The sequence below is a fragment of the Eurosta solidaginis genome, chromosome 3, assembly GCF_040869045.1.
Source record: "Eurosta solidaginis isolate ZX-2024a chromosome 3, ASM4086904v1, whole genome shotgun sequence".
Taxonomy (NCBI): Eukaryota; Metazoa; Arthropoda; class Insecta; order Diptera; family Tephritidae; genus Eurosta; species Eurosta solidaginis.
The window spans coordinates 173881966-173904994 of record NC_090321.1 but is presented as its reverse complement, the minus strand read 5'-3'; the positions used below and the strand labels follow the sequence as shown (position 1 = coordinate 173904994).

At 35.0% G+C, this 23029-nt stretch overlaps 1 protein-coding gene across 1 annotated transcript in view; it reads right to left on the bottom strand.

The window, feature by feature from the left end:
• Positions 1–23029, bottom strand: part of 5-HT1A (5-hydroxytryptamine (serotonin) receptor 1A) — a 407259-nt gene that overhangs the window by 378056 nt on the left and 6174 nt on the right. Inside the window, exon 2 of the mRNA XM_067777162.1 lies at positions 19698–20591. Within this exon, the coding sequence (XP_067633263.1) occupies positions 19698–20591 (894 nt within the window). The remainder of the gene's footprint in view (positions 1–19697; positions 20592–23029) is intronic.

Sequence of the window (23029 nt, the reverse complement as noted above, 5' to 3'; positions counted from 1 at the left end):
AATGGAACCAAAATGCTCTATTATTGAAGTTCCGTGTACTAAAATTTAGTCAACGTCAGTGACAAAGCTAAACCCAAAGCTTCATCCGATGAAAATGAGAAGTAAAAAAGTAAATTTTTTACTTTATCTACATCTTGAGGATTTTTAATTAAGTATTCAGTTATTCGAAAGCTTAGTAGCTTTTTTATATTACCTGGCCAAGCTACTTGCTTCTGTAACCATTCACTGTTTGTATCTTTAAACACTTGATCTTTGGAAACTGATTTTTTCCACCTTCTATGCAGATTGAAGCAGTATTTTGAGCAAAAGGCTTTTAAACTGTTCAAATTTTTACTATTAAGATGTATCAAAATATTGGATTTAATAAAATTGTATAAAAATATGCAGTCTTTAATATTGCCACATTCTTTAAATTTTTCAAATAAATCAGAATTTGTCACAAATCACAATCCATTTCGAAAACAGTGCGTCGTAGATAGTAAGTTAATAAGGTAGCCTTAAGCTAATGACTAATGATTGATTTGATTCTCTGAATTTGAACAAAAATCTATTACTTGATTTGTTAAAAATATAGTTTATAGTAAAAAAATATATGCAATTTAAGTTAGTTTCACGCGCCCTGCTTACTTTTGCTTCCACTTCCAAAAACTTAATGCCCAAAAACTTCAATAATTTTCTCAACTTTTGTTTCATGGCCTACTATCAACTCTTTGTAACCTTTTTTATAGCAAGTAAATCTTAGCGTCACTTTGATTTCATGGCCACCTATTAACTCTGTATAACCTCTAAGATTCGTCGAGTTTTCGCGAATTCTGCACATATTTTTAAAATAAAATTTAAAGCTTCGGGGTTAGACCTTGATACATATTTTTATTGAGAAATAGTAAAAAATTTTAGTGAAGCCAAAATTGTTGGAAATTGGAAAAAATACCTAGATGTACACATATGCTCGTTAGGGTATGTCGATATGAAACCCGGTTACTAAAAGTGTCATAACTTTTTTAAATTAGGTTTTACGAAAAAATGTTATATAACAATAAATTACGGAAAAAGATCACAGAATACAAAAACGTACATTTAAAGTCCTAAGTCCCAACTTTTCAATTTCGGTCCACTGTGCGACTGTTCTATAGGGGTCTAGACCGTGGGAGAGGAGTTGTGACGCAACCAATTGAGTGTTATAGGCACAGTCTGGGAAATAATAAACCTGTTTGATATTAACACTTTGTAAGGGAAGTACGCAAACAAATTAAATGTGACCCGGCCTATGAAAAGGTGGCTTATGACTCATAAAAAAAAAAGAAAACTACTAAGAAACTGAAGAAATGCATTGTTTATCTTTAACAGCTGTTTCTCGCAATTTCTTTTTTGAGTAATAAGCCACCTTTTCATAGGTCGGGTCACAAATATTGAAGTTCTGCTACCATAGAAGTGCTGTAAGTAAATATCATTTTACATACAAGCTATTATTAGGTTATTTATTCGGCAGTTCAGTGACTCGAGCGATAAGAAAAGGCAAGAAATACTAATGGCTTGTATAACTTTTAAATTTTCAATAGTGGTTTGACAAACTCCGGCATTGAAAATAAGGTTTCGGTCATACAATTTGTCAAATATTAAAAAGAGGCACGCTGTGAATTATATTGTAACGACTTCTGAGAATTCTGATATTTTTGCACCTTCTGCTAACGTTCGAATCGCTAAACTGTTGAATAAATCAGTACAATATTCAGTATTACGAAATGGTCTTTATTTGGCTAATTTGGGAGTAGCACAATCACACTTAACTATCACGTACTTCACAAAACTGATTAATTATTCCTCAGCTTACGCTGCTTTTATACTATGTGTTGCCTCGTCCGCATATTTCTCCAAAGGTCTAGACGTTTCACCTTCTAGAACTGTTTTATCTCCTGCTTGGTAATTTAGTTATATGCGTGTGTATGTGTGAGTAAGAACTTCGGCTGATGACTACATCTGTGTGTGTGAGATACCTCTTCGTTTCCTTGTACATAAGTGTTGCTATGTAGATTTAATGTGTACATGTTCATGATAGTGGCTGCTTCATGTTTTTGTTGTTGCGAGATTATATTTACTAACAGTCTAGTGATGTCAACATTCGCCACAATATTACGAGAAACTCGGCTCAAATTTTTTCGGAAGTATATGACGTCTGTATATTTATTATTTTATTTAAAAGGCGTTTTCACTCCCATTTCCCAAAATTCTACTAGATTTATATTTTGATAGAGTTCCATTTATTTGATTTCGTATGGCGTATGCCGATGGCATTGATATTATTGGCCTTCTTGATTGGAGAATAATTTTTGCTCTAGAAGTCGCTTATCATAGCTGTCCTATTGCATGGCTTGGATTCATGAATGGTGTGTGTAGAGGATGAAATGGCTCTTGGAGTTTTCGAGGAAAATGTTCTCGGTGTTGTGGACGGCGCACGGGATGCCTTAATTCTGTTTTAATTCAAAGTCATACCACCTCATATTTTTGCGGACTCCAATTTTGTGAGCTAAGTTAGCTCAGCAGTAAAATTTTTCGAAAACTCCTCGAGCGGTTTTTAATTATTTAACAGAAAATATATACTCTTCGTGAGATATACCCTAATTTGTAGGCGTAGCCGGGTACATAGGCCCTACATACTTACTTAGTATTTCAAATAAATCGTCAACTTCTGAGGTTAGGGAAGAAATACTCTCTTTTTATTATAGCTTGTAACTTTATTCCTGTTTAGGTTACACTAAGAGTATATTTTCACAGTCAAAAACTGCAATTGATGTTATATGATGATGCACTGAAATGCAGTTTTCTCAAAAAGCGCTCAGGGATTTTCGGAAATTTTATTACTTAGCTTTAGAGTAGAGGGCTCCGCATACCACACCGGAGAACTCGGATTCACGCCACGGACAAAGCAACAACAAAATTTTAGATACACATTTTTTTAATTAGAAGAACGTTTTTCTAAGACGAGTCGCAGTGACTTGTTAAATATTCCGAGTGTATTTTTGTCACGAAAAGCTCTCAATGAAAACCCGTCTGCCTTGCAGATGTCATTCGGAGTCGGCTTAAAATAAGTAGGTCCCATTCCGCCAATTTGAAGGAAAAAATAAGAGGAGAACGACGCAAATTGGAAGAGAAGCTCAGCCTAAAATCTGTTTGGAGGTTATCGCACTTTACATTTATTTTATTTATAAATACATTACATCACAAATTCCAAATTTTCTGCACCAGAGTCGCCATTGTGAAATTCCTATGTAAAATCACCTCCTGATTCCGAAAATCAAGGTTATTTTTATTTCTATGGTAACGTTTTTGAAATATTTGGGAATTAACGTTTATTCACAAAAAAAAAAAAAAAAAAAATTGGGTCCACTTAGTCATATATATCTCAAGAATGAATTGAGCAATTCCAAAACGATTTGAAGCTTTTAAAAGGTGATAAAATTAGCTATAAACTGTGCATACAACACTTTTTGTTAGATCCGGCCTATTCAAAGACAACAAATAATCATTACGGATTTTTTCAGTTTTTTTTGTAAAAATATAAAAAAATTTGTACTTTGCGAGGAAGGATCTCGAAAATATTTTATTTTTTTGCCGATTTTTTTCTCTCTGAGCTCTGCTTTATTACAACAAAAAAATATAAACTTTCATTCAAGAAAATCGATATACTAATACAAAGTTATAAACATTCAAGTAAATATATCCATTTAATGCTTAAGTACCCTACTGGTACATATGTGTCAGTTATTAGATACAAAAAACTGTTAGTGTCGTTTTCTCAATCCCAGGTACATTTCAAGCAAAAGCATACTTTAAGACAGGTAATGTTTTCTTTGTAGAACTAGGGAACCTTTTTGTCTAGGTAGGCTTGAATTTTTACTTGATCTGAGTATAAATAATAGTACATGCGCCTTGTTCCTTCGTAATATCTGCAAGGCTCGCCGGATACTGTTCAGTTTATAATTGCAGTTTATAACCTTTCATTTACTTAAAAATATAATATTGTAACGAATTTACTGCAATTCCTCTTATTTCATATTCTCTGCTAACGTTCGTATCGCTAAACTGTTGAATAAATAACTCCGCTTCAATAATGTAAAATGGCCTTTATTAAAGTACTTCACAATAACGTAATTGACAATAACACTACTATTGATCGCCAGGTGGCTTCTTAAATCAAACTGATTGTCGCGCCTCTACTGTTGCTGCCTTTTATACTCTATGATTTCTCGTTCGCATCTTCTAGGCGCTTCCATTTCCAGAATCTACTAGTTGGTTATCTGCTATAAATTTCTCAGCTATAGCTACAGATGCACACTTTTTATAGCTTCTCTCACAGTTCATGCGCGTGTGTTTGTGAGTAATTCTTGCAAAATTATTGCATACTTTCAGGAGTATCTCAGATATATGCATGTTGTTGTGCGTTGCTTCTCCGCTGCGTGTACGTACCAGTGAGCTGCAATTATTCATCTTTTAAGGTTATTAGTGAACTAAACAAAAAGTGAGTATTAGTGCGTACACAAACAAAGAATATCAAGCACTTATATCCACTAAAACACATTTACATAGTCATGCTTCGTGAAATGAATAACCGCTCATAAGCCACGAAGCAGTTCAGTACTCAATTGTCTTATTGAACAAGAAAGTCAACTGTGTTATACGAAAACACTAATTGGAATAAGTAAGACTGACAGTGCAATAAAATGAATATAGTCATATCAGTCTCCTGACGCTAGCGACACAACGATGTACACGAAACTTAACTGAATGCAGTGCTAAAGAAAAACCGATAATACACACGAAACCAACGTGCTACTTAGTTAAAGCGACTATGATTACAGTTTATACTCAACAATGTCATATATGTATGGGACATATGTATTGCGGAGCACTCGCATTTATTTTCTATTTTATGTGCTAGTCACTCATAGTATTTTTCTGTACTTGACTAAGTACACATTTAGACACAATTTTTTGGCTCATGACTCAGTACACTAATTTTATTAGTACTCAAAACAGATCTCTGGTATGTACATATGTGTAGACATAATTAATAATTTGGTTAAGTGCATACAAGTCACTGCTTAGCATCGCCTTAGAGATGACAGTACCCCTTAGCGTTGCTAATATTCGTAAAAATATCAATGAACGGGCGCGAAAGTTTGAGTGTCAATTTATCGTTTTCAAATCCTTTGAAAGTTACATACTATAAGTATTTTGGAATTGAGCTTAAAAGCAATGAAAAACCATGGACACCGAATACTGTGTGCACCACATGTCTAGTCAAATTGATTTTCTCGGAAACCGGAACAAAAAGATGCGTTGTAAAAATTAGGAATTTGCTCCATTTACCTACATAGCATAATAGGGCCCTTAAGATATAAATAGTAATAGAACTAGCTTTAATGACATTCGCCGCAGCGCAACCGCAACCAAGTTAACGTGCTTTAAAAAGCTCTACGATAGGTAGAGACAAAAAATGAAAATGAAATCAAGTTAAGTCAATTGTAGGGGTTTACGCGTGCCGGATGCCAATTTAGTTACTTAGCTAAAAGTCCTGCTAAAAGTTCTGTGAAATTAATACATATATTTTAAATAAAGAAAATAGACTAATCACTAAACCTCCTAAAAGGAAATAAAATTTGAGTGTTTTTAATTAGTGCGTTTAAGAATATAAATTGAGCTCCCAATGGCGCGTGGCCATTGCCCACAATCGCACAGTGCTAAAGTGCAAGGTTCCAAGTTGGAGCCTTTTCAGCATAGCCGAATAATTTCTGAAACTATCTATTTAGGCGGCATATGAAATTAATACACCAATGAAGTGGAGGGAACTTGCCATTCAACGGACTGCTATATTTGTACTACCAAAGTACTTGGAGTTGGAAAATCAAGAAAAGTAACCTATGTGAGCGTATCTACAGTATCATTACCAGAACTAAATTCAACGGAAGCTACATTGCCAGAATCAAGTTTAACTTTAGTTCTGGCTCCAGTTTGATTGTCAACAGCAATATCTGAATACGCGGCATCATGTTGTACTGGATTTCAAATGGAAAACGAAAGAAACTCTTTGTCACAAGCACAACTCAATGATTGAATATGGGATTTGGAATTGTCAAAGGAAAAGGCCGAGCTAAACGCCTCTCTTATGCAACAATCTAAATTTGTTTCATCCGATGTTAAGGTAACATATTATAGAACTCGGCACGAACAATTTTCCAAGTACTATAAGAAGGAGGACAGTTTTTGCTACTGCAAAGACATTGCTGGTCTATTCAAACAGTTTGGTGAACCATATGATTCAAAAGAGTGGCGATTGTTCATAGACGGCAATAAATTAAGTTTAAAGGCCGTATTATTGCATATTGGCCATCAAAAGCCATCTATACCGATCGCGCATGCAGTAAATAGGAAGGAAACGTATGAGATAAAGCAAAGATTAATCAAATACGAAGAACATGATTGGAAAATATGTGCCGATCTTAAAGTCGTTGGAATGCTATGCGGTCTACAAAGTGGATACACAAAATATTGTTGCTTTCTATGGAAATGGGATAGCCGAGCTCTTCAAGCCACCACATCATAAAGGATTGACCAGAACGAATCGGGTTTCAAGTTGGGGTGGATAGAATGAAATACTCCCCACTTATAAAGAAGGAAAAAATAATTCTACCTCCGCTCCACATCAAGCTCGACCTTATCAAAAACTTTGTCAAGTTTTTGGACAAAGAAGGCGAAGCTTTTCATCATTTGAAGACAATCTTTCCAGAGATTTCAGAAGCAAAAATAAAGGAAGGGATTTTTGTTGGACCGAAAATAAGGAAAATGATGAACAATAACCATTTCAAAGAAATATTGTCACCAGTGGAGGCGGCAGCGTGGGATCCTTTTGAAAAGGTCGTTACTACTTTTTTAGGCAAACACAAAAGTCCTAACTTCGAGATGATAGTGAACGACTTAATCAAAAACTATGCGGAAATGGGTAAATAAAAGAACATAATTAAGACCGTTTTCTTAGTTAACTTTAAAACCTATCTGCCCGATAAACAAAAATTTGTATGAAAAATTTTAAATGTACATGAGAATATATAGCCCTAAATCTGAAATCATCGTCCAGTTCCGAACAAACAAGAACGAGAAAAATGTAAAAAAAAAAATTGTTCAGAATGCTTATAACTTTTGTATTAGTTCATCGATTTTGTTGAATGAAAGCTTATTTTTTTATAATAAGGCAGAGCTTAGGGAGAAAAGAAAATCTGCAAAAGAAATAAAACGCTTTCGAGATCCTTCATCGAAAAATACAAATTTTTTTATATCTTTACAAAAAAAATTGAAAAAATCCGTAATGATTGTTTGTTGTCTTTGAATCTGCAGGACCTAGCAAAAAGCGTTGTATGTACAGTATATTACTGCAAATTTTATTACCTTTTAAAGGCTTCAAACCGTTTTGGAATTGCTCAATTCGTTCTTGAAATATATTTGATTAAGTGGACCCAATTTTTTTTTTTTTTTGAAAAAAACGGTTATTCTTAAATATCTCAAAAACGTTATCATAGAATTGAAAATATTGAAAATATAAATACAATTTTCGGAATCAGGGGGTTATTTTACATAGGAAATTCATAATGGCGTCTCTGGTGCATTTTGGCTGTAAACCAGTGATATTATTGCACATAATTTACTGCTTACAGATTTCACAATTGAAACTATAAATTTTCTGGTCAAAATAAATAATTGGTCAACTTTTTGGAGCAGAAAAACATACTTACATGTATTTCAAATTTTTTAATGAAGTGCACTTTAAAAATATTGTGACGAGTATGAGTGACACTAAATGAAAAGGCCATTTTGCATTATTAAATATTGGATTTATTTATTCAACAGTTTAGTGATTCGAACTTAGCAGAAGGTTGCAAATAAGAGGATTTGCGGTAAATTCGTTACATTATTCTGTTTTCAAGCTTTCATCCCTTTTAATATGTATTTGTATGTCTGCACTTCACGCATATACGGGCTTATACATATTATTTTACGGTTTTGTACTTTTTGATGAACTAGTTAATTGACTTGTACTATAAAGGAACATTGCTAAGCCAAATTTTTTATAAAATTTGCTTTAATGAAAAAGTCATAAATGAAAAGTTGTTTTCGCGAAGACATTCACTCTCATGTCATTAACATTCATTGGCTCTACAAAATCCAATATGCGGAATAAGTGTGGGGCAAACATTATGTAGTATATACAGAATTCCGAAATCTTATGTGTATAGTATTATATACTTTTCTGTCTTTTATTGAAATGCTTGTCAAATCACATTCACGACGTGAACTATTTTGAATTGCATGACTTCAACAAAGGTTAATAAAACAAGTAAGGATGGGACTGTCGTCATAGATGGAGCTGAACAATAACCTTTTGAGATTTCAAAAATTATATATATTATATGCGACCGATCTTAGTAATTTTTTCAGGACCAATTCATGCCTTTTCTAAGGATTTAAGACCACTACGTTCTTATACCGATATAAGGTTTACTCCAGCAAAGAGTTCGCACTAGTCACCTTTTTTGACATCAATGGGCTTTTCATAATTCCTTGACGACTTTTTTTGAGGAGGATTTAACATGGTTCGCAGTCGAAATGTCTTTAATTCATCAGGTCTTTTAAGCGATAGGATCGTCACAGCAGAGTAGGCAAATTAAAATCTAAGTGAGAATGAGTATGCTGCAGTGGGTTTTCTGGTTAATAATGCTGTATTATATTGCTGTGGAGGTTAAAAAGCTTGTCATTGGCACTAATCATGGAAATATCAGAGTGATTATTTTACATGTATTTGAAGCAGCACATTAGCTTATAAACATACTTTCAAAAGTGAGCGCATAATGTCTTACTTTTACCGCAGAGCAGGTTATGTGTTGATTTTAGAATCGTGTCCTAAAAACTATTTAATGAGACCAATCCTGGTGAGCAGTATCATGGCGCACCTGATTTGTCTGGTCTCTAAGAGTTGATGGTATCTCAAGTTGGCAGGTTGACGCATTTTGTGGAAGTAATAAGGAAATATGAATTTCGATACATAACTATGCCGCTAGTAAACTAACGCTGTGCAACAGCGGTCGTTCACGCAATTGTTTTTGTAAAATGCTTAGGCAAGCGCACCGCACATCCCCGCGCGCACTCATTCCACCCTTTCGCCTACAACCGAAAGTAGTCTGATTTGCCCATTAGGCAGTAAACTGCTATAATTTCGTGTAAAATGACTTTTGAAGTAAAATTTTTGGGTATATTTTGGGTTCACCTGTACGAAAACTATGAAACTTTGCCTGACTTATTTAATTGAAGGCATGTAGAAGTATGTGCACGTGAAAAAAATTTAATATAATATAATCTTAATATATAGAAATATGTTTGGCGCCAATGCACTCCTAAACTACTGAACCGATTTTGAATTTGTTTTACACCCCGTATGTAGTTTGAACTAACATGAAATATAGGATAGGCTATATCTCAGTTTATATTCGCAATATTATTTTATTGCAAATTTTTTTTATTTGTTTATACGCAATAATAAAATGTTACATATACGCACCGGCACTCACATTTTCAGGGGTGCTGGATATACTTCAGTGTAATTGGTTGGTGTTTAATTAAACAACGTGCTTATCAATAAAAAATATTATAGCAAATGATATCAAGCATAGCATCTCACCAGGCCCGCCGATAGAGTGGGGGGGGGGGGGGGGGGGGGGGAGTTCTGAGGGGGTCCGCGATGTAGAGGTACTATGACATTTTTTTAATTCAAGAGAGTCTTTAGTTGTTCCATGTGCAATTTTTAAGCCGAATTTCAAAAGCAACGAAAATGCATTTCGTTTTAATGTTATAGTGAAGTGTGAGAAATAAAAATCTATATATGTATATAAAAAGAAAGGCTAAAATGTGTGTTAGTTGGTCGCCGGTGTTTGAAGAGATGCGTCGATCGATTTTGTTCAAACTTTTACACAAGTTGCGTAAACCCACGCGGTGGTTACTACATAGGTTTGGTTGCGATCGACGTACAGAGTCTCGAAATGTAGGCCGAAACGTGGACCCGAGAATATGGATAACAAATGAAAGCTGTTGATGATTGCTTTAGTAGAGGATAATTTTCATACCCCTGGGTGACTAAGGTCTCGAGATATAGGCCAAAACGTGGGCCAGTGAATGACTAGACAGTGTTTATACAATATGGATATCAAATGAAAGCTGTTGATGAGTGCTTTAGTACAGAGTAATATATTATCCAGAGACGGACTGGGACGGGGATTAGGACTAGGACTGGGACTAAGACTCGGAGTGGGACTGGGACTGGGACTGGAATAAAATACATACCACCCTCTGGGACAGGCAATAAGGGATGCAGAAGAATGAGAAGAAATTGAGAGAAGAGAAAAGAGAGAATGACAAGGAGATTGAGAAAGAGATAGAATAAGACGAAGATGGAGATGGAGATAGATGATGCGAAAAAGACGGAGGGGGGAGTGAGTAAAAGGATTAGGAAAAAGTGAAGAGGGGGGAGGGCAGAGCCAGACGGAAAAAGCTTAATAAAATGTATGCAGATAGGCCAAATTTAGGGCAGGACAACGTCTGCCGGGTCTTCTGATACATAATATAATAAGGCTTGCTTAAGCGTTGATTGCTTTATGTGTTTTTTTTTATTAGTGCGTAAATGCGCAGAACGAAATCTACTTCATCCCTCTGTTGGCCAAATCCTGCGACGTACATGAGCAGACCCTATTTTTAAAATTTTTAAGCAATAAAATTAACTTTGAATATTTCTAAAAAAAAATATGTTTCTAAATTTTTTTACAATTTACTTTTACTAGGTCAGTTGCCATTTTTGTTATTTTTTTTGCTTCAAAGTAGGTGTTGTCACGCTTCCATAAGAAGTTTCTGGCGATCGCTGTTGTACAACAATAATGTATAGCTCAAATCGCAGAAGTTATTACTCATATATATAAATGTATTTGACTAGAAGAAAAACGTGAATACACGGATAAAAAGAAACGAGAAGCAAATAAACAACAGTTCGAGGGGGATGTTCATGAAAAGTCAAGACCCTAGGATAAATGGGCGAACGAGGCAATGAGGGTATAAAAGCAGCGCAGTTTCAAGAATTATGAATCATTTTTATATTAAACGTTGTAACTACAGTACGCGAGTAATATAATTGTGAGTTACTACTACCATAGCAGTGTAAATAAAGAACAATTTTCTATACTGAATATTTGAGTTATTTATTCGACAGTTCAGCTACTCGAATGATAACAGAAAGTGCAGGATAATAAAGGACCTCTTTGAAATTCGATTTAGTATCAATACAAGCCTTAACATATATTGGTAATGTTTCTCAAATTATAGCTGCCATACAACCTGACGCTCATGGTTACGTGGTATTTGCGAGTTTCAGTAAGTAATCTTGTTATATTTTAAACTTTTCTCTTAATAAGATTGGGCATGGTTTCTATCCGATTTCGTTTTTTTTTGCAGAATTGTTTAAGGTTTTAAGAAAAATATGTGTAACAAATTTTGTCAAGGTATATTTAAATTAGCCTTTGAGTTATGGCTATCAAAACGTGGGGAAATGCTTTGATGAAAACTGGGCGGTTACAAGCCAATTTTCAAAAACTTTGTGTTTATAAATTTCCTTACAAGAAGCATTGATATAAAAGTTGTTTTCGCAAAGGTAATGCCTTTTATATTAAAGTGGCGCAGCGCTTACCCGATTTCGTTTATGTTTTTCACATCCATTTCTTATGACAAGGTTTACCAAATTTCTTGATGACAGCTTAGATCGTTTTTGAATTATAATATCATATTAGATAATGAAGGCAGAAAAGTGTCAGGGAACCCACAAATAAAATTTGAACAACATATCTCAAATTAACTCAAGTTATCGTGTCCACAGACTGACGAACAGACATGTTAAATTTACATCTTTCTTCACCCTGTCACTCTGATCATTTTGATAGATGGAATTCTTAATTGGTTAACCGTTACATCAGTAAAGTTTATAAACTCAGCTAAGCAAGGCTCGAAATGCAGTTGTTCTTGAAAAAAGTGGATCTTATTTATGGACACAGTAATATGTTGTCTATGCGGTTCATAGCGTTAGATCCAGTAGCGATTCGACCAGTTTCTTAATTGTTATTGCACTTTAAGATATTTAAGGACTGCAATCTGGATCACAATTTCACATAGTCTTCAACATTAAGTATTTTTTCTGTTAACAATGGAAGATTGTATATTTTAGCCACACAATTCTCACTAATTAAATTATTTACTATCCTCCCCTTTCCCTTCCAGGGCTATGCATATACTTTACATAATTCAAACGCTACCGTTATAAATCCTGACGCTCTTAAATCAACAAAATATTCACTGAAAAATACTTTGCAATAAGTCAAAGTTCAAAAGTGAATTGCTGCCGATAACGTGGCCTAGTCGACTTTTCTCTTGCCTAGGACAACAACAAGGTAAGTAATTAAAACGAAAATAAAGCAAACCGTAGCGACGACTGTCACAAACAAACTTTTCCATTTGCGCTTCGGTGTGGCGAGACAATAAATTGCAGGGAAATGAATTGGCGAAGCTTTCAAAATTCTCGCCTTTATTTCCCCTTGCCGTTTTAGTTGACTTCATTCTTTGTAGTTCTTAGCCGTGCTATGATTTATTCAAAAGGGGAAATATAATTAATTAGATTTAAAAATGAAAAGAAGAGTCCAGAGGACAAGGTGTTGCGCTTTCAATTAACCCGTTACAGCCCAATGTCCACCAACGAGGATGCTTCTTCAAGGGGATTAAATTTCTTTGATGGATTTGGGATCAGCGCTTTGCCCTTTCTTATAAGCTACTGTGATGTAGTAAAAGTTTCTAACAATGTTACTAGGTAAAATACAAATAAGCTGACCTCTGAGAAAAATACTTAATTACGACGATCTGGTTACTAGGGAAAGTTCTTATGAACAGTGTTACTGAGGGTATCTAATCTTGAGATTAGCAAACTATACAACCCATATTAATTTGGATGATACAAAGCACAGTTTCTTAAATAGTGTGAATTGATGGTTGATTTTGGGTGTTTTGGGCAGCAGTAGGAAGGTGACAAAAAACTGAAATAAAAAAATGGAGCTTGAACTTTGCGTTCTTTGAGTGGCTGTGAATTGGCGTTAATATATACTCTCTGAGTTATAAGAATAGAGGTCCACACAACAGCATCTCAGTAGCCGCTCGCCTTAAAGGTGATATCTGAGTTGGCGATCCGGATGGATAGTTATGCCCTAAATTGCTCTAGGATAATTCTTGTTTACTCAGCTCATTTTGAACCCATCTAATGTAAGTGATATAATCTTTTCTTTGCAAATCCTGTCACCTTTCCAACATTTGCCTCTAGGCGAAATCCACCTCACAGTTTATGTGTGATGTTTTCTCCTCACACAGAATCATGTTCAGGAGATGTGTATCAGAATTTGAACAATAATAAGCATTACGTTGCTTGCTCCAACAATAATTCTGAGCTTGCCGTCGCCTCCCGCTTCAGATGGTTGCGCTTGTCTTCTTTTCTTCCCCATGTAATACTTGGAGATATATTTGACTACGTAACCAGGCACAGAGGCATCAACAAACAATCCTTATCGTGCTCGTCGCTTATCAAAAATGGTGTATCGAGGGTGTAGAGTTATCTACTTATAACAAATATACTTGTTATATTTTAAATTTATTCTTATTATATTAGTTATTTTTTTATTATCAAAAAAATGAAAATATTTTAGTCATCAAAAATATCTTTTAAAGTAAATAAAGTTTAAATAAATTATTGAAAATAAATAGTTTTATCTAAACTATATTGGCGATCCTACCAACGGACCTAAAATTATTTGAACGTGCATACTTGTAGAACGAATTTGGACTTAAATTAACTGTAAAAACATATAAAAGAATTTTGACTAAAATAAAGACTATTATTTACAAAATAGTTTATATGCAATAAATTATTTGAACAAGAATCTTTAAATTTTTAATACAATAGTGAACAATTATAAAATTAAAATCTCTACTATTACAATACAATATCTATCAATAATTCATGATAAGATACTTTGCCTGAATCGCTTCAACTTCAAAAGGACTGTGCTAGTGATTTGGTGTTTGCTAAGAATCAACTAACTAAAATACCAGCATTTGTGTCTCTATTTACACGCCTTACTTTGCTGAATTTGTCATGCAATCAACTTTCTGATCTGCCGAAAGAATTGGGTGTCTGAATACGTTACGGGAGTTGAAAATATACAATAATCGTTTTGATCACATACAAAGCTGCCTCGATGAAACAAAAAAATCTTGAAATCCTATTAGCCAGTGATAATCGTATCAATCATATAGATACTTAAATCAAAAATTAAATATATATATATATGTTTGGCATTACGAATTTACCATTTCTTTTAGTCTACGACCACATTTATTTTTTAATTGTCACTAATATTCTACTAAACTAGTCATATAAAATACAGCAATTTGTTTTTGAAAATTCAACTTTATTAAAATTTAAAAAATATCAAAATAAATGTAACACATAAAATTAATAGTATCAGTATAATGAATGACCTGACTATTTGGTGAACTATATTGTTCAAAGTTTTATATATTTCGACAACTAATATTTATATTTTATTTTTAAAAGTTTGTTTCTTCAATCTTTTGTTATATTATGAAACAAAAATTTTATCTAAACAAAATTATTCCATTTATAATACTAATGTTACATTACTTAAAAATGTATTTTAATTGGTTTAAAACAATAGTCAATTTATTATTTATATTAATTATGTACACTCTTTCTCCAGTTTATAATCAAAAATATATATCATTAACACATTTAAGAAATTTTGCAACAGACATACAAACTTCACAATACAAGTAAATTCTTATTTAACAAACCTCATTTTCAATTCAAAAAAACAAAAAAAAGCAAAGAAATAAATTTAAATTTTTAAACTCAAACTAATTACTATAATCTATTTTAAAAAAATCACAAAAGATTTCTTAAAATAATTTTTATTGACATATATCAATTCTTTCATATTGAAATTAAAATCATATGACAATTTCATATCACCCTCAAACGAATTAAGGAATCAACTTTTCATTCCTTATCAACAACTTGGACATACATTATGCAAAGTACAATTATATATTGAACATACATTCTGCATAATACAAGTTTTTAATTTTTGAGTAATTGTGCGAACAAAGTAACCATCTACTATAATTCAACCTCATTCTAGGTTCATGAAAAACATAATTATAATTGACAATATTTAACAAACAGCTATTAAGTTATTTTTAACCTCAACAACATAACAATAACACAACCAAATATTAATATACATAAAATATTAATACAATAACTAAACATAACAAATAAAATAAGCTATCAAGTACATCGAATCATCAAAAGATTGAGTACTTACATCAATACCAACATAAACTTTTTACGCAATCAACACAAAATTATTAACATTTAAAAAATTTCGTTTCACTGGAGGGGGAGTATATGTAGAGTTATCTACTTATAACAAATATACTTGTTATATTTTAAATTTATTCTTATTATATTAGTTATTTTTTTATTATCAAAAAAATGAAAATATTTTAGTCATCAAAAATATCTTTTAAAGTAAATAAAGTTTAAATAAATTATTGAAAATAAATAGTTTTACCTAAACTATAGAGGGACACCCAGAAGAGAGTAAATTTTAAGCTGGGAGTCTTGGACTCTTTATAATACAAGGCACTGAAAGCCGAGATAAGGCCCGCCAACGTCACCGTCCGTAGCTTTCATTTTTTCCCGAAACTGAGGAGCCTTCCCGGCTGCGTAACCGATCCGGAGAAATCGTCGTCGCATCCAGAGTGCTCCTATAAGTCTTATCTTAACGTCCACTTTCATAATTAAGTTGGCCTACGTACAAAAACGAAAAAATTATACATTGCAGCGGCCGAACATAAGTTTGACGTCATCATAATGGTAGGGCTTGGTTGACAGTAGATTTTCTCTCGGCTGAGCTTTTTGATGCCCATTATGAAGTGTATCGAAGGGACCGAGGTCTGCATTCTGGTGTTACCAGAGGTAGAGGGATTGTGATTACTGTGTCTACCAATATCGCTAGCCGTGAAGTTATACTCGCGCAAACAGATGCGTTCACCGAAAAGATTTATGTTGCTGTTAATATTGAAGATATCCGCGATGACGGAGTTAATGAATTATTATTTGTTATTAGTTATATTCCGCCGAATGGCGATTATGTAATGTACCAAACTCACGTAAGCAATATAAACTCGCTATTAGGTTCCTTGCAGCCCTTTCAGGCATCCTGTATAATGGAGAACTTCAATCTAGGTTCTATTAAATGGGTTCTTGAGGGCGAAGGCTGTATTTTAACCCAATTTATCATAAGAAAAGATGTAGAATATCTATTGTGTGATTCTTTGTATTCACTCAATTTATCGCAAATTAATAATGTTAAAAATGATTTGAACATGACATTGGATTTAGTTTTCATAAGTAAAGACTTTGCGTTTGAGATCGTCAAATGCGACTCGCCTTTAACATGTGAATCAGTTCATCATAAAGCCATCGAGGTAAATTTCTCTTTCTATACATTTAGCAATGTTCTCACAGAACCGGAGCTCCGCTACAACTTTGCCAAAACTAATTACGCAGGCACGAATGATCTCTTTAGTTCAGTTGACTGACACTGCCTACATACTACACAAGCACAACGCTTTGTTCGCATGATCTGGAAGTCTCCCATCCATAGTACTCCAAGGTAGGACATAGACGTAACTATTCTAGATTGCATAGTCCAGAAGACAATTATAAACATGTAAAATAGATTTAAGTTAGGCTTAGGAAAGCCGTAATAAATAAATACATTACATTACATTACATTACTTTGTCTTCAGGAACTTAGATCTAACAGATATCTATGGCATATTTAAGACTGTTATCGCTGTATTCTTATACCATTTCGTTCCTGTATATAAAAAGAAAATAATGTTTAGTTTGCCCTGGTACAACGATAGACTGCTAAAGCTGAAATACCGAAAGAATAAAGCTCATAAAAAGTTTAAACGAACTGGCTCCCAAGAAGACACACAAGAATTTCTTCAGCTGAGAAAAGAACTTGAGACCCTAACTAATTTCTTGCACAAAAAATACATAAACTCGACGGAGTCCAGTATAAAAGGCAGTCCGAAGTCTTTCTGGGTATACTACAATTCCAAAAGGAAGGTGAATGGAATCCCAAAATCTATGGAATACAAAGGGTCCGTGTCATCTTGTATTTCAGACTCTGCAAATTTATTTGCGAAGTTCTTTGGCCATGTTTATGAGAGCTTAAAAAATACCGAACGCAGCTCTGAGTCATTTCGACTACAGCAAAAAGTAAATATACGGAAAATCCCAGTCACCGAAACAGAAGTTCTTGAAGCGTTACTGGAGTTGGATGTATCAAAACGTGCAGGCTACGATTTTTTACCGCCCTGTCTCATCAAAAACTACGCAAACACTTTGTTTATCCCTTTGACCCAAATTTTTAATAAGAGTCTTGCCTTAGGAGGTTTCTTAGATGAATGGAAAACTGCCTTTATCACTCCTATATTCAAGTCAGGCTTAAGGAATGTGGAGTGGAAAATTATAGACCAATCGCAAAGCTTTCAGTAATTCCGAAACTTTTAGACAAACTGGTTAATAATTATTTCTTATCAGTCTTCAAAATCCATATCAATATGCAGCAGCATGGCGTTTATCCCGGAAGGTCAACATGCACAAACCTTGCGGTTTTTACTAACTTTACATTGGATGCAATATAGAACGGCTCGCAAGTCGATGTTCTATACATGGACCTCACAATAGCTTTCGATACTTTAGACCCTGGGAATCCACTCTAACGCTCTGTCTTGCCTGGAATCATATCTCAAGGACAGACAAATGTTCGTAAAGGTCGGAAATAGCTTGCTGCAGGTAATTTCATTAACCTCTGGTGTGCCCCAAGGCAGTCATTTAACTTATTACTTTTCACGATATTCATCATTGATGTTGTAGACGTCTCAAAAGATGGCAAATACTTGCTTTACGCCGACGACCTCAAGCTCTATCACCCTGTTAGACGTCTTCAAGATTGCTTAAATCTGCAAAGTGACATTAATTCGCTCACAGTTTGGTGATGGATTGTTCCTGAATTTTGAAAAATTTATCGTCGTAACATTTTCGCTCAGTTCGTCCAATAGTCTTCAATTATTTATACGACACAAATGCTAGCTTTCAGCGGGTAAGCACTATTAGAGACTGTGGAGTTTATCTTGACACCAAATTAACATTCGACCATCACAGGGAATATATAATCTCCACAGCCAATTCTAAACTTGGTTTCACGAAAAGATACTCATGAAAATTTCTCGACCCGTTGACTCTCAAAAGCCTTTTCTCTAGCCTTGTACGATCCCTTATCGAATATGCAGGCTTTATTTGGGATCCGCGATCTATCATACATTCCAACCAAATAGAGAGAGTTCAGAAAAACTGCACCAGGTACGCGCTTCGTTGAATGTACTCATCATACTCTTTGCCCTCATATAGCCTTCGGTGTAGAATCTTAAATTTAGAGAGCCTTTCTGGTAAGAGGAAAATTCAAGGCGTCATCTTATCAACGATCATAAATAACAGGATAAATTCACCTGAGTTATTATCGCTTCTACATTTTAACGCTCCTGCCAGACCTCTCAGAAATATGCCTGTATTTCACCTCTGGTTTCGAAGAACGACATATGGCTTGAATGAACCGATTCATAATTAAAGATTTTCCTTGGAAAGTGACACGGAAGTGAAAATACAGCAGTAATTTAGAATTATGTCAAGCGGGTCTATCAGATATGATAAAAGGGATTATCTAGCCCCTGCGCGGGATGATTGTGGCTTTTGCTCTGATAACATCTTTGGAATTTTACATGATGCTGTTTCGCATTCTCGATATTAGACTCCCAAAGATTTTCCAAAATTATCACAAAATAAATCTAAAAAAATACCCCGAAAGTATCTCAAAAGAACCAGGAAGTAGTCTGCAAAATCATCCCCAAATGAGCTCAAATTATTCCAAAGGACCCCGAAATAGTCCCTGAGGCCATCCCGAACTTATCACGAAACACCCCTGAAGGAATTCATTGGTTCATTACGCAATAACCCAGTTCTTATAACCATCATGGTATGTCCCGGAAATTAAGCCAAATGACCATGAAAGCTCAACAGAGCACATAGCAGTAACATGTTTTCGACCATCGCTCCACTGAAAATAGCTCATTATTCGCGGTTTTTATTCAGCCATTTGCTTTTGCTCTAAAATACGACGTAGCTCATAGCAGAGCAGGAGAGATGCTATCACTTTTATATGCCTTGGCTCTGCTCTGTACTTATTCAGAGCAGAGCAATAGCAGAGCATGTGTTGAGTTTTGTAGTATTAAATGTTACTACTGATGCAATTTTGTTTAGTTCCGAGAAAAGTTTAATAGAGATAACGAGTTAAATTGTTAGAAAGAACATAATAGAAGTGGATAATGTAAAAACTGTAAAAGCTTCACAAATTACTCACCAATTATTGTGATTAAAATCAGCAGACCCAGCACAACCGATGTTGTCGCCATTCGAAGTAATTCACCGAAATCTTCATCGCTCTCAGTCATATTACTGATAGTGAAATTAGCACCACTACCATTTAGCATAAGATCACTTCCGTTGTCAGCGTCAGCATCGAAACGAAAGCTTGTGCCATTCTTACTAGTTTCCGCCTCCAACAAGAGTGTATCGTTGATTAGCATAGCACCAAGACCGACAGCAACACCGCTATAAAGATGCTGCGCTGCTGTTGTTGCTGTTGCTGTGGCAGCCGCCTTCGCAGCGGTCAACACAGTAGTGGCAGTTGTGGTTAGTGCGGCGCTTAACGTTGGCGCAGCAAATGCAGCAGCAGCTACTATGCTTTGCTGATGTTGGAGATTTAGTTGTTGTTGTAGGTGTAGCGATGTTTTCTGTTGCATGACATGTTTATGGGCGTCGCTGTCTACGCTGCCAACCTCCATTGCACTATCGTGCGATGTATGTGCTGTGCTGAGGCCAAATGGTGTAGCGGTTGCGACTATGGTAGTGGCAGGGGACGTTATGGTGGCATTATGTGCATACGGAACCATTTTATGTTGGATGCTATTTTCTTGTTCGTGTTGTTCGTTTTCAGAATGGCGGTGATGTTGGTGGAAGTCGAAAGGAAGCGTTGCAGTATATGGTGGGTGTGACCTACTATTTGTTGTTGTTTCCACGCTGCCAAAGGGTGAATGCCTGTAGGTGCGGCTATTGCTGTGGCGTTTGCGGTTACGGCTTTTATTGTTGTTATTATTGGTGGTATTTTGGGTTCGGCTATTAAGAGTAATGGTGGAAATGATGTATGAGCTACTGCTTCCGCTGCTGTTCGAAATAAATATGTTGTCGAATGCATCTGCAAATAATGAGATTTGAATAGACTCAGTTACTTGAAATTTTTGTCTTTCTTTGCGCTTTCATAAGCAGCAGTCTATGAGGTACTTAAATATTATCTAAACAAAAGTGCATAACTGTAAAAAATTTAATTGTTTGTGTAAAAATGGGAGTTTTGCTAAATTTTTTCGTTGTTTGCATTTGCTGGCACATACATATGTATATATCTGCCTACATGTTTACTTATGTCACAGATATATCACAATATTATTGTTGTTGTTTATTCAACAATATTATGAGCTGATAGCCGCTAAGTATGTACATATATATATGTAATTTATTTTATTTGCGTTTCGTAAATCGTCTGCGTTATTTTTTTATATCTTCCCAAATATGCTTTCTTTCGCCATAAATAAATATTCTCTTTTTATTGTGTCTTATATATTTTATTTTATTTTTTTTATCTTTTTTTTATATATTTTATTCCTTTTCAATTCCCTATCAACCACTTTGGCTTAGCCACAAAATGATAACATGAAAAACAACTGTTTTTATACCTTTCATGCAAATGTAATGGTATATTAACTTCAACACGAATCTCATAATTGTAAGTCCTTAAAGGAAAATAGATAGGCCCACCAATAAGTATACCGAAATGATCAGGATGAAGAGCTGAGTTGATTTAGCCACGTCCGTCTGTCCGTCTGTCTGTTTGTATGCAAACTAGTCCCTCAATTTATAAGATATCTTGACAAAATTTAGGGAGCGGGTGTATTTAGGTGTCCGATTAGACATTTGTCGGAACTGGCCAGATCAGACTACTATAGCATATATCCTCCATACAACCGATTTATCAGAAAAAGAGGATTTTTATCATATCTTCCTCAATTTATCAGATTGAAGCTTCAAACTTCACCACATGCTTTCGTATATTGCACATAGTGTTGTCTGAAAAAATGGATGAGATATGTCGTATATATTGTCACGGATATTAGCATCCCTAAGCTATACCATCACTAAGGCGATGCTAAGCGATGTTAACGTCAATAATCAAATCATGTATACACATATATAAGGCAGCCGAGAGATGTCGCACACAGATGCATTTACTTATACGCCTATGTGTGTGCGAGAGACTGTAAACTACAAACTCACATACATCTGAGAGACGCTGAAAAGTAGAAAATTATAAACAAGTAGAAACTATATGAGAACTATAAACACTCGAAATAGTTGGTAAGTTCTGGAAATAGAAGAGCCTAGATGTATGCAGCGTAAACTATAAAAGCGGCACAAGCGAGTAAAATGTAATTCAGTTTGATTTGAGTTGTCAAGCAGTTTGATTAAGACGATATCTAGCGAGCAATAGCAGTGTTATTTTGAATAGTAGAGTTTCATTGAGCTATCAATCAGTGTGGTTATTAAGCAAGCTATTCGTTGCACAGTTTGTTATTGTGAAGTACTTTAATAAAGGCCATTTTGCATTATTACAAATTGGAGTTATTTATTCAACAGTTTACTGATTCGAACTTAGCAGAGGATTGCAAATAAGAGGATTTGAAGTAAATTCGTTACAATTGGTGTCAGAAGAGGAATTGTTGAATAAATTCCGAAGATTGGGAATACAACTTGGACATGGCAAAGTTCAGCGAATTGAAGATCCAGCAACTGAAAAAGGAGTTGGAGAATCGTGGATTAAATACAACCGGCAATAAGATCGAACTTCAAGCACGGCTACGAGAGGTAATGGAGTCGCAAGGAATTGATGTGGACGAGTTTGTCTTTTATCCTGATGGGGACGAAACAACAACAAAAATTGAAGAGAAAAACGAAACATCGCAGACGGTTACCAGCACAGACTTGAACATGATATTGGCTGCAATATCTGCACAAACATCGACAGTAGCATCAATGTCGTCGCAACTGGCATCCCAACTGGAAGCGTAGGAGACACGCATAACATCGAAGATGGAATCGCAGGAAACCCGTATAACATCACAATTGGAAGAACAGAAGACATATTTGGCATCTCAACTGGAAGCGCAAGAGGCACGTATATCTGAAATGTCGGCACTAATTTCGGAACAGGTATCATCGCAGCTCTTTGTGAAACTGGAAGAGCAGGATGCAAAAATTTTACAACTCGAGGACAAAATTGATGCCGAAATAGAAGCGTTAAAAGGTCGTATGGAGCAGTTACAACTAAACCGCCCAGCTGTTTCAGCAAGCAATCCAAAGGTAAAAACACCATCATTTGACGGTTCTGTTCCTTTCCAGGTCTTCAAGTTACAGTTTGAGAAGACCGCAGCAGTGAACAACTGGAATGCGGAAGATAAAGTTGCTGCACTGTTCGTGGCATTGAAAGGGCCTGCAGCGGAAATCTTACAGACGATTCCAGAGTATGAACGGAACAGTTATGAAACATTGATGGCTGCTATAGAACGACGTTATGGAAGCGAG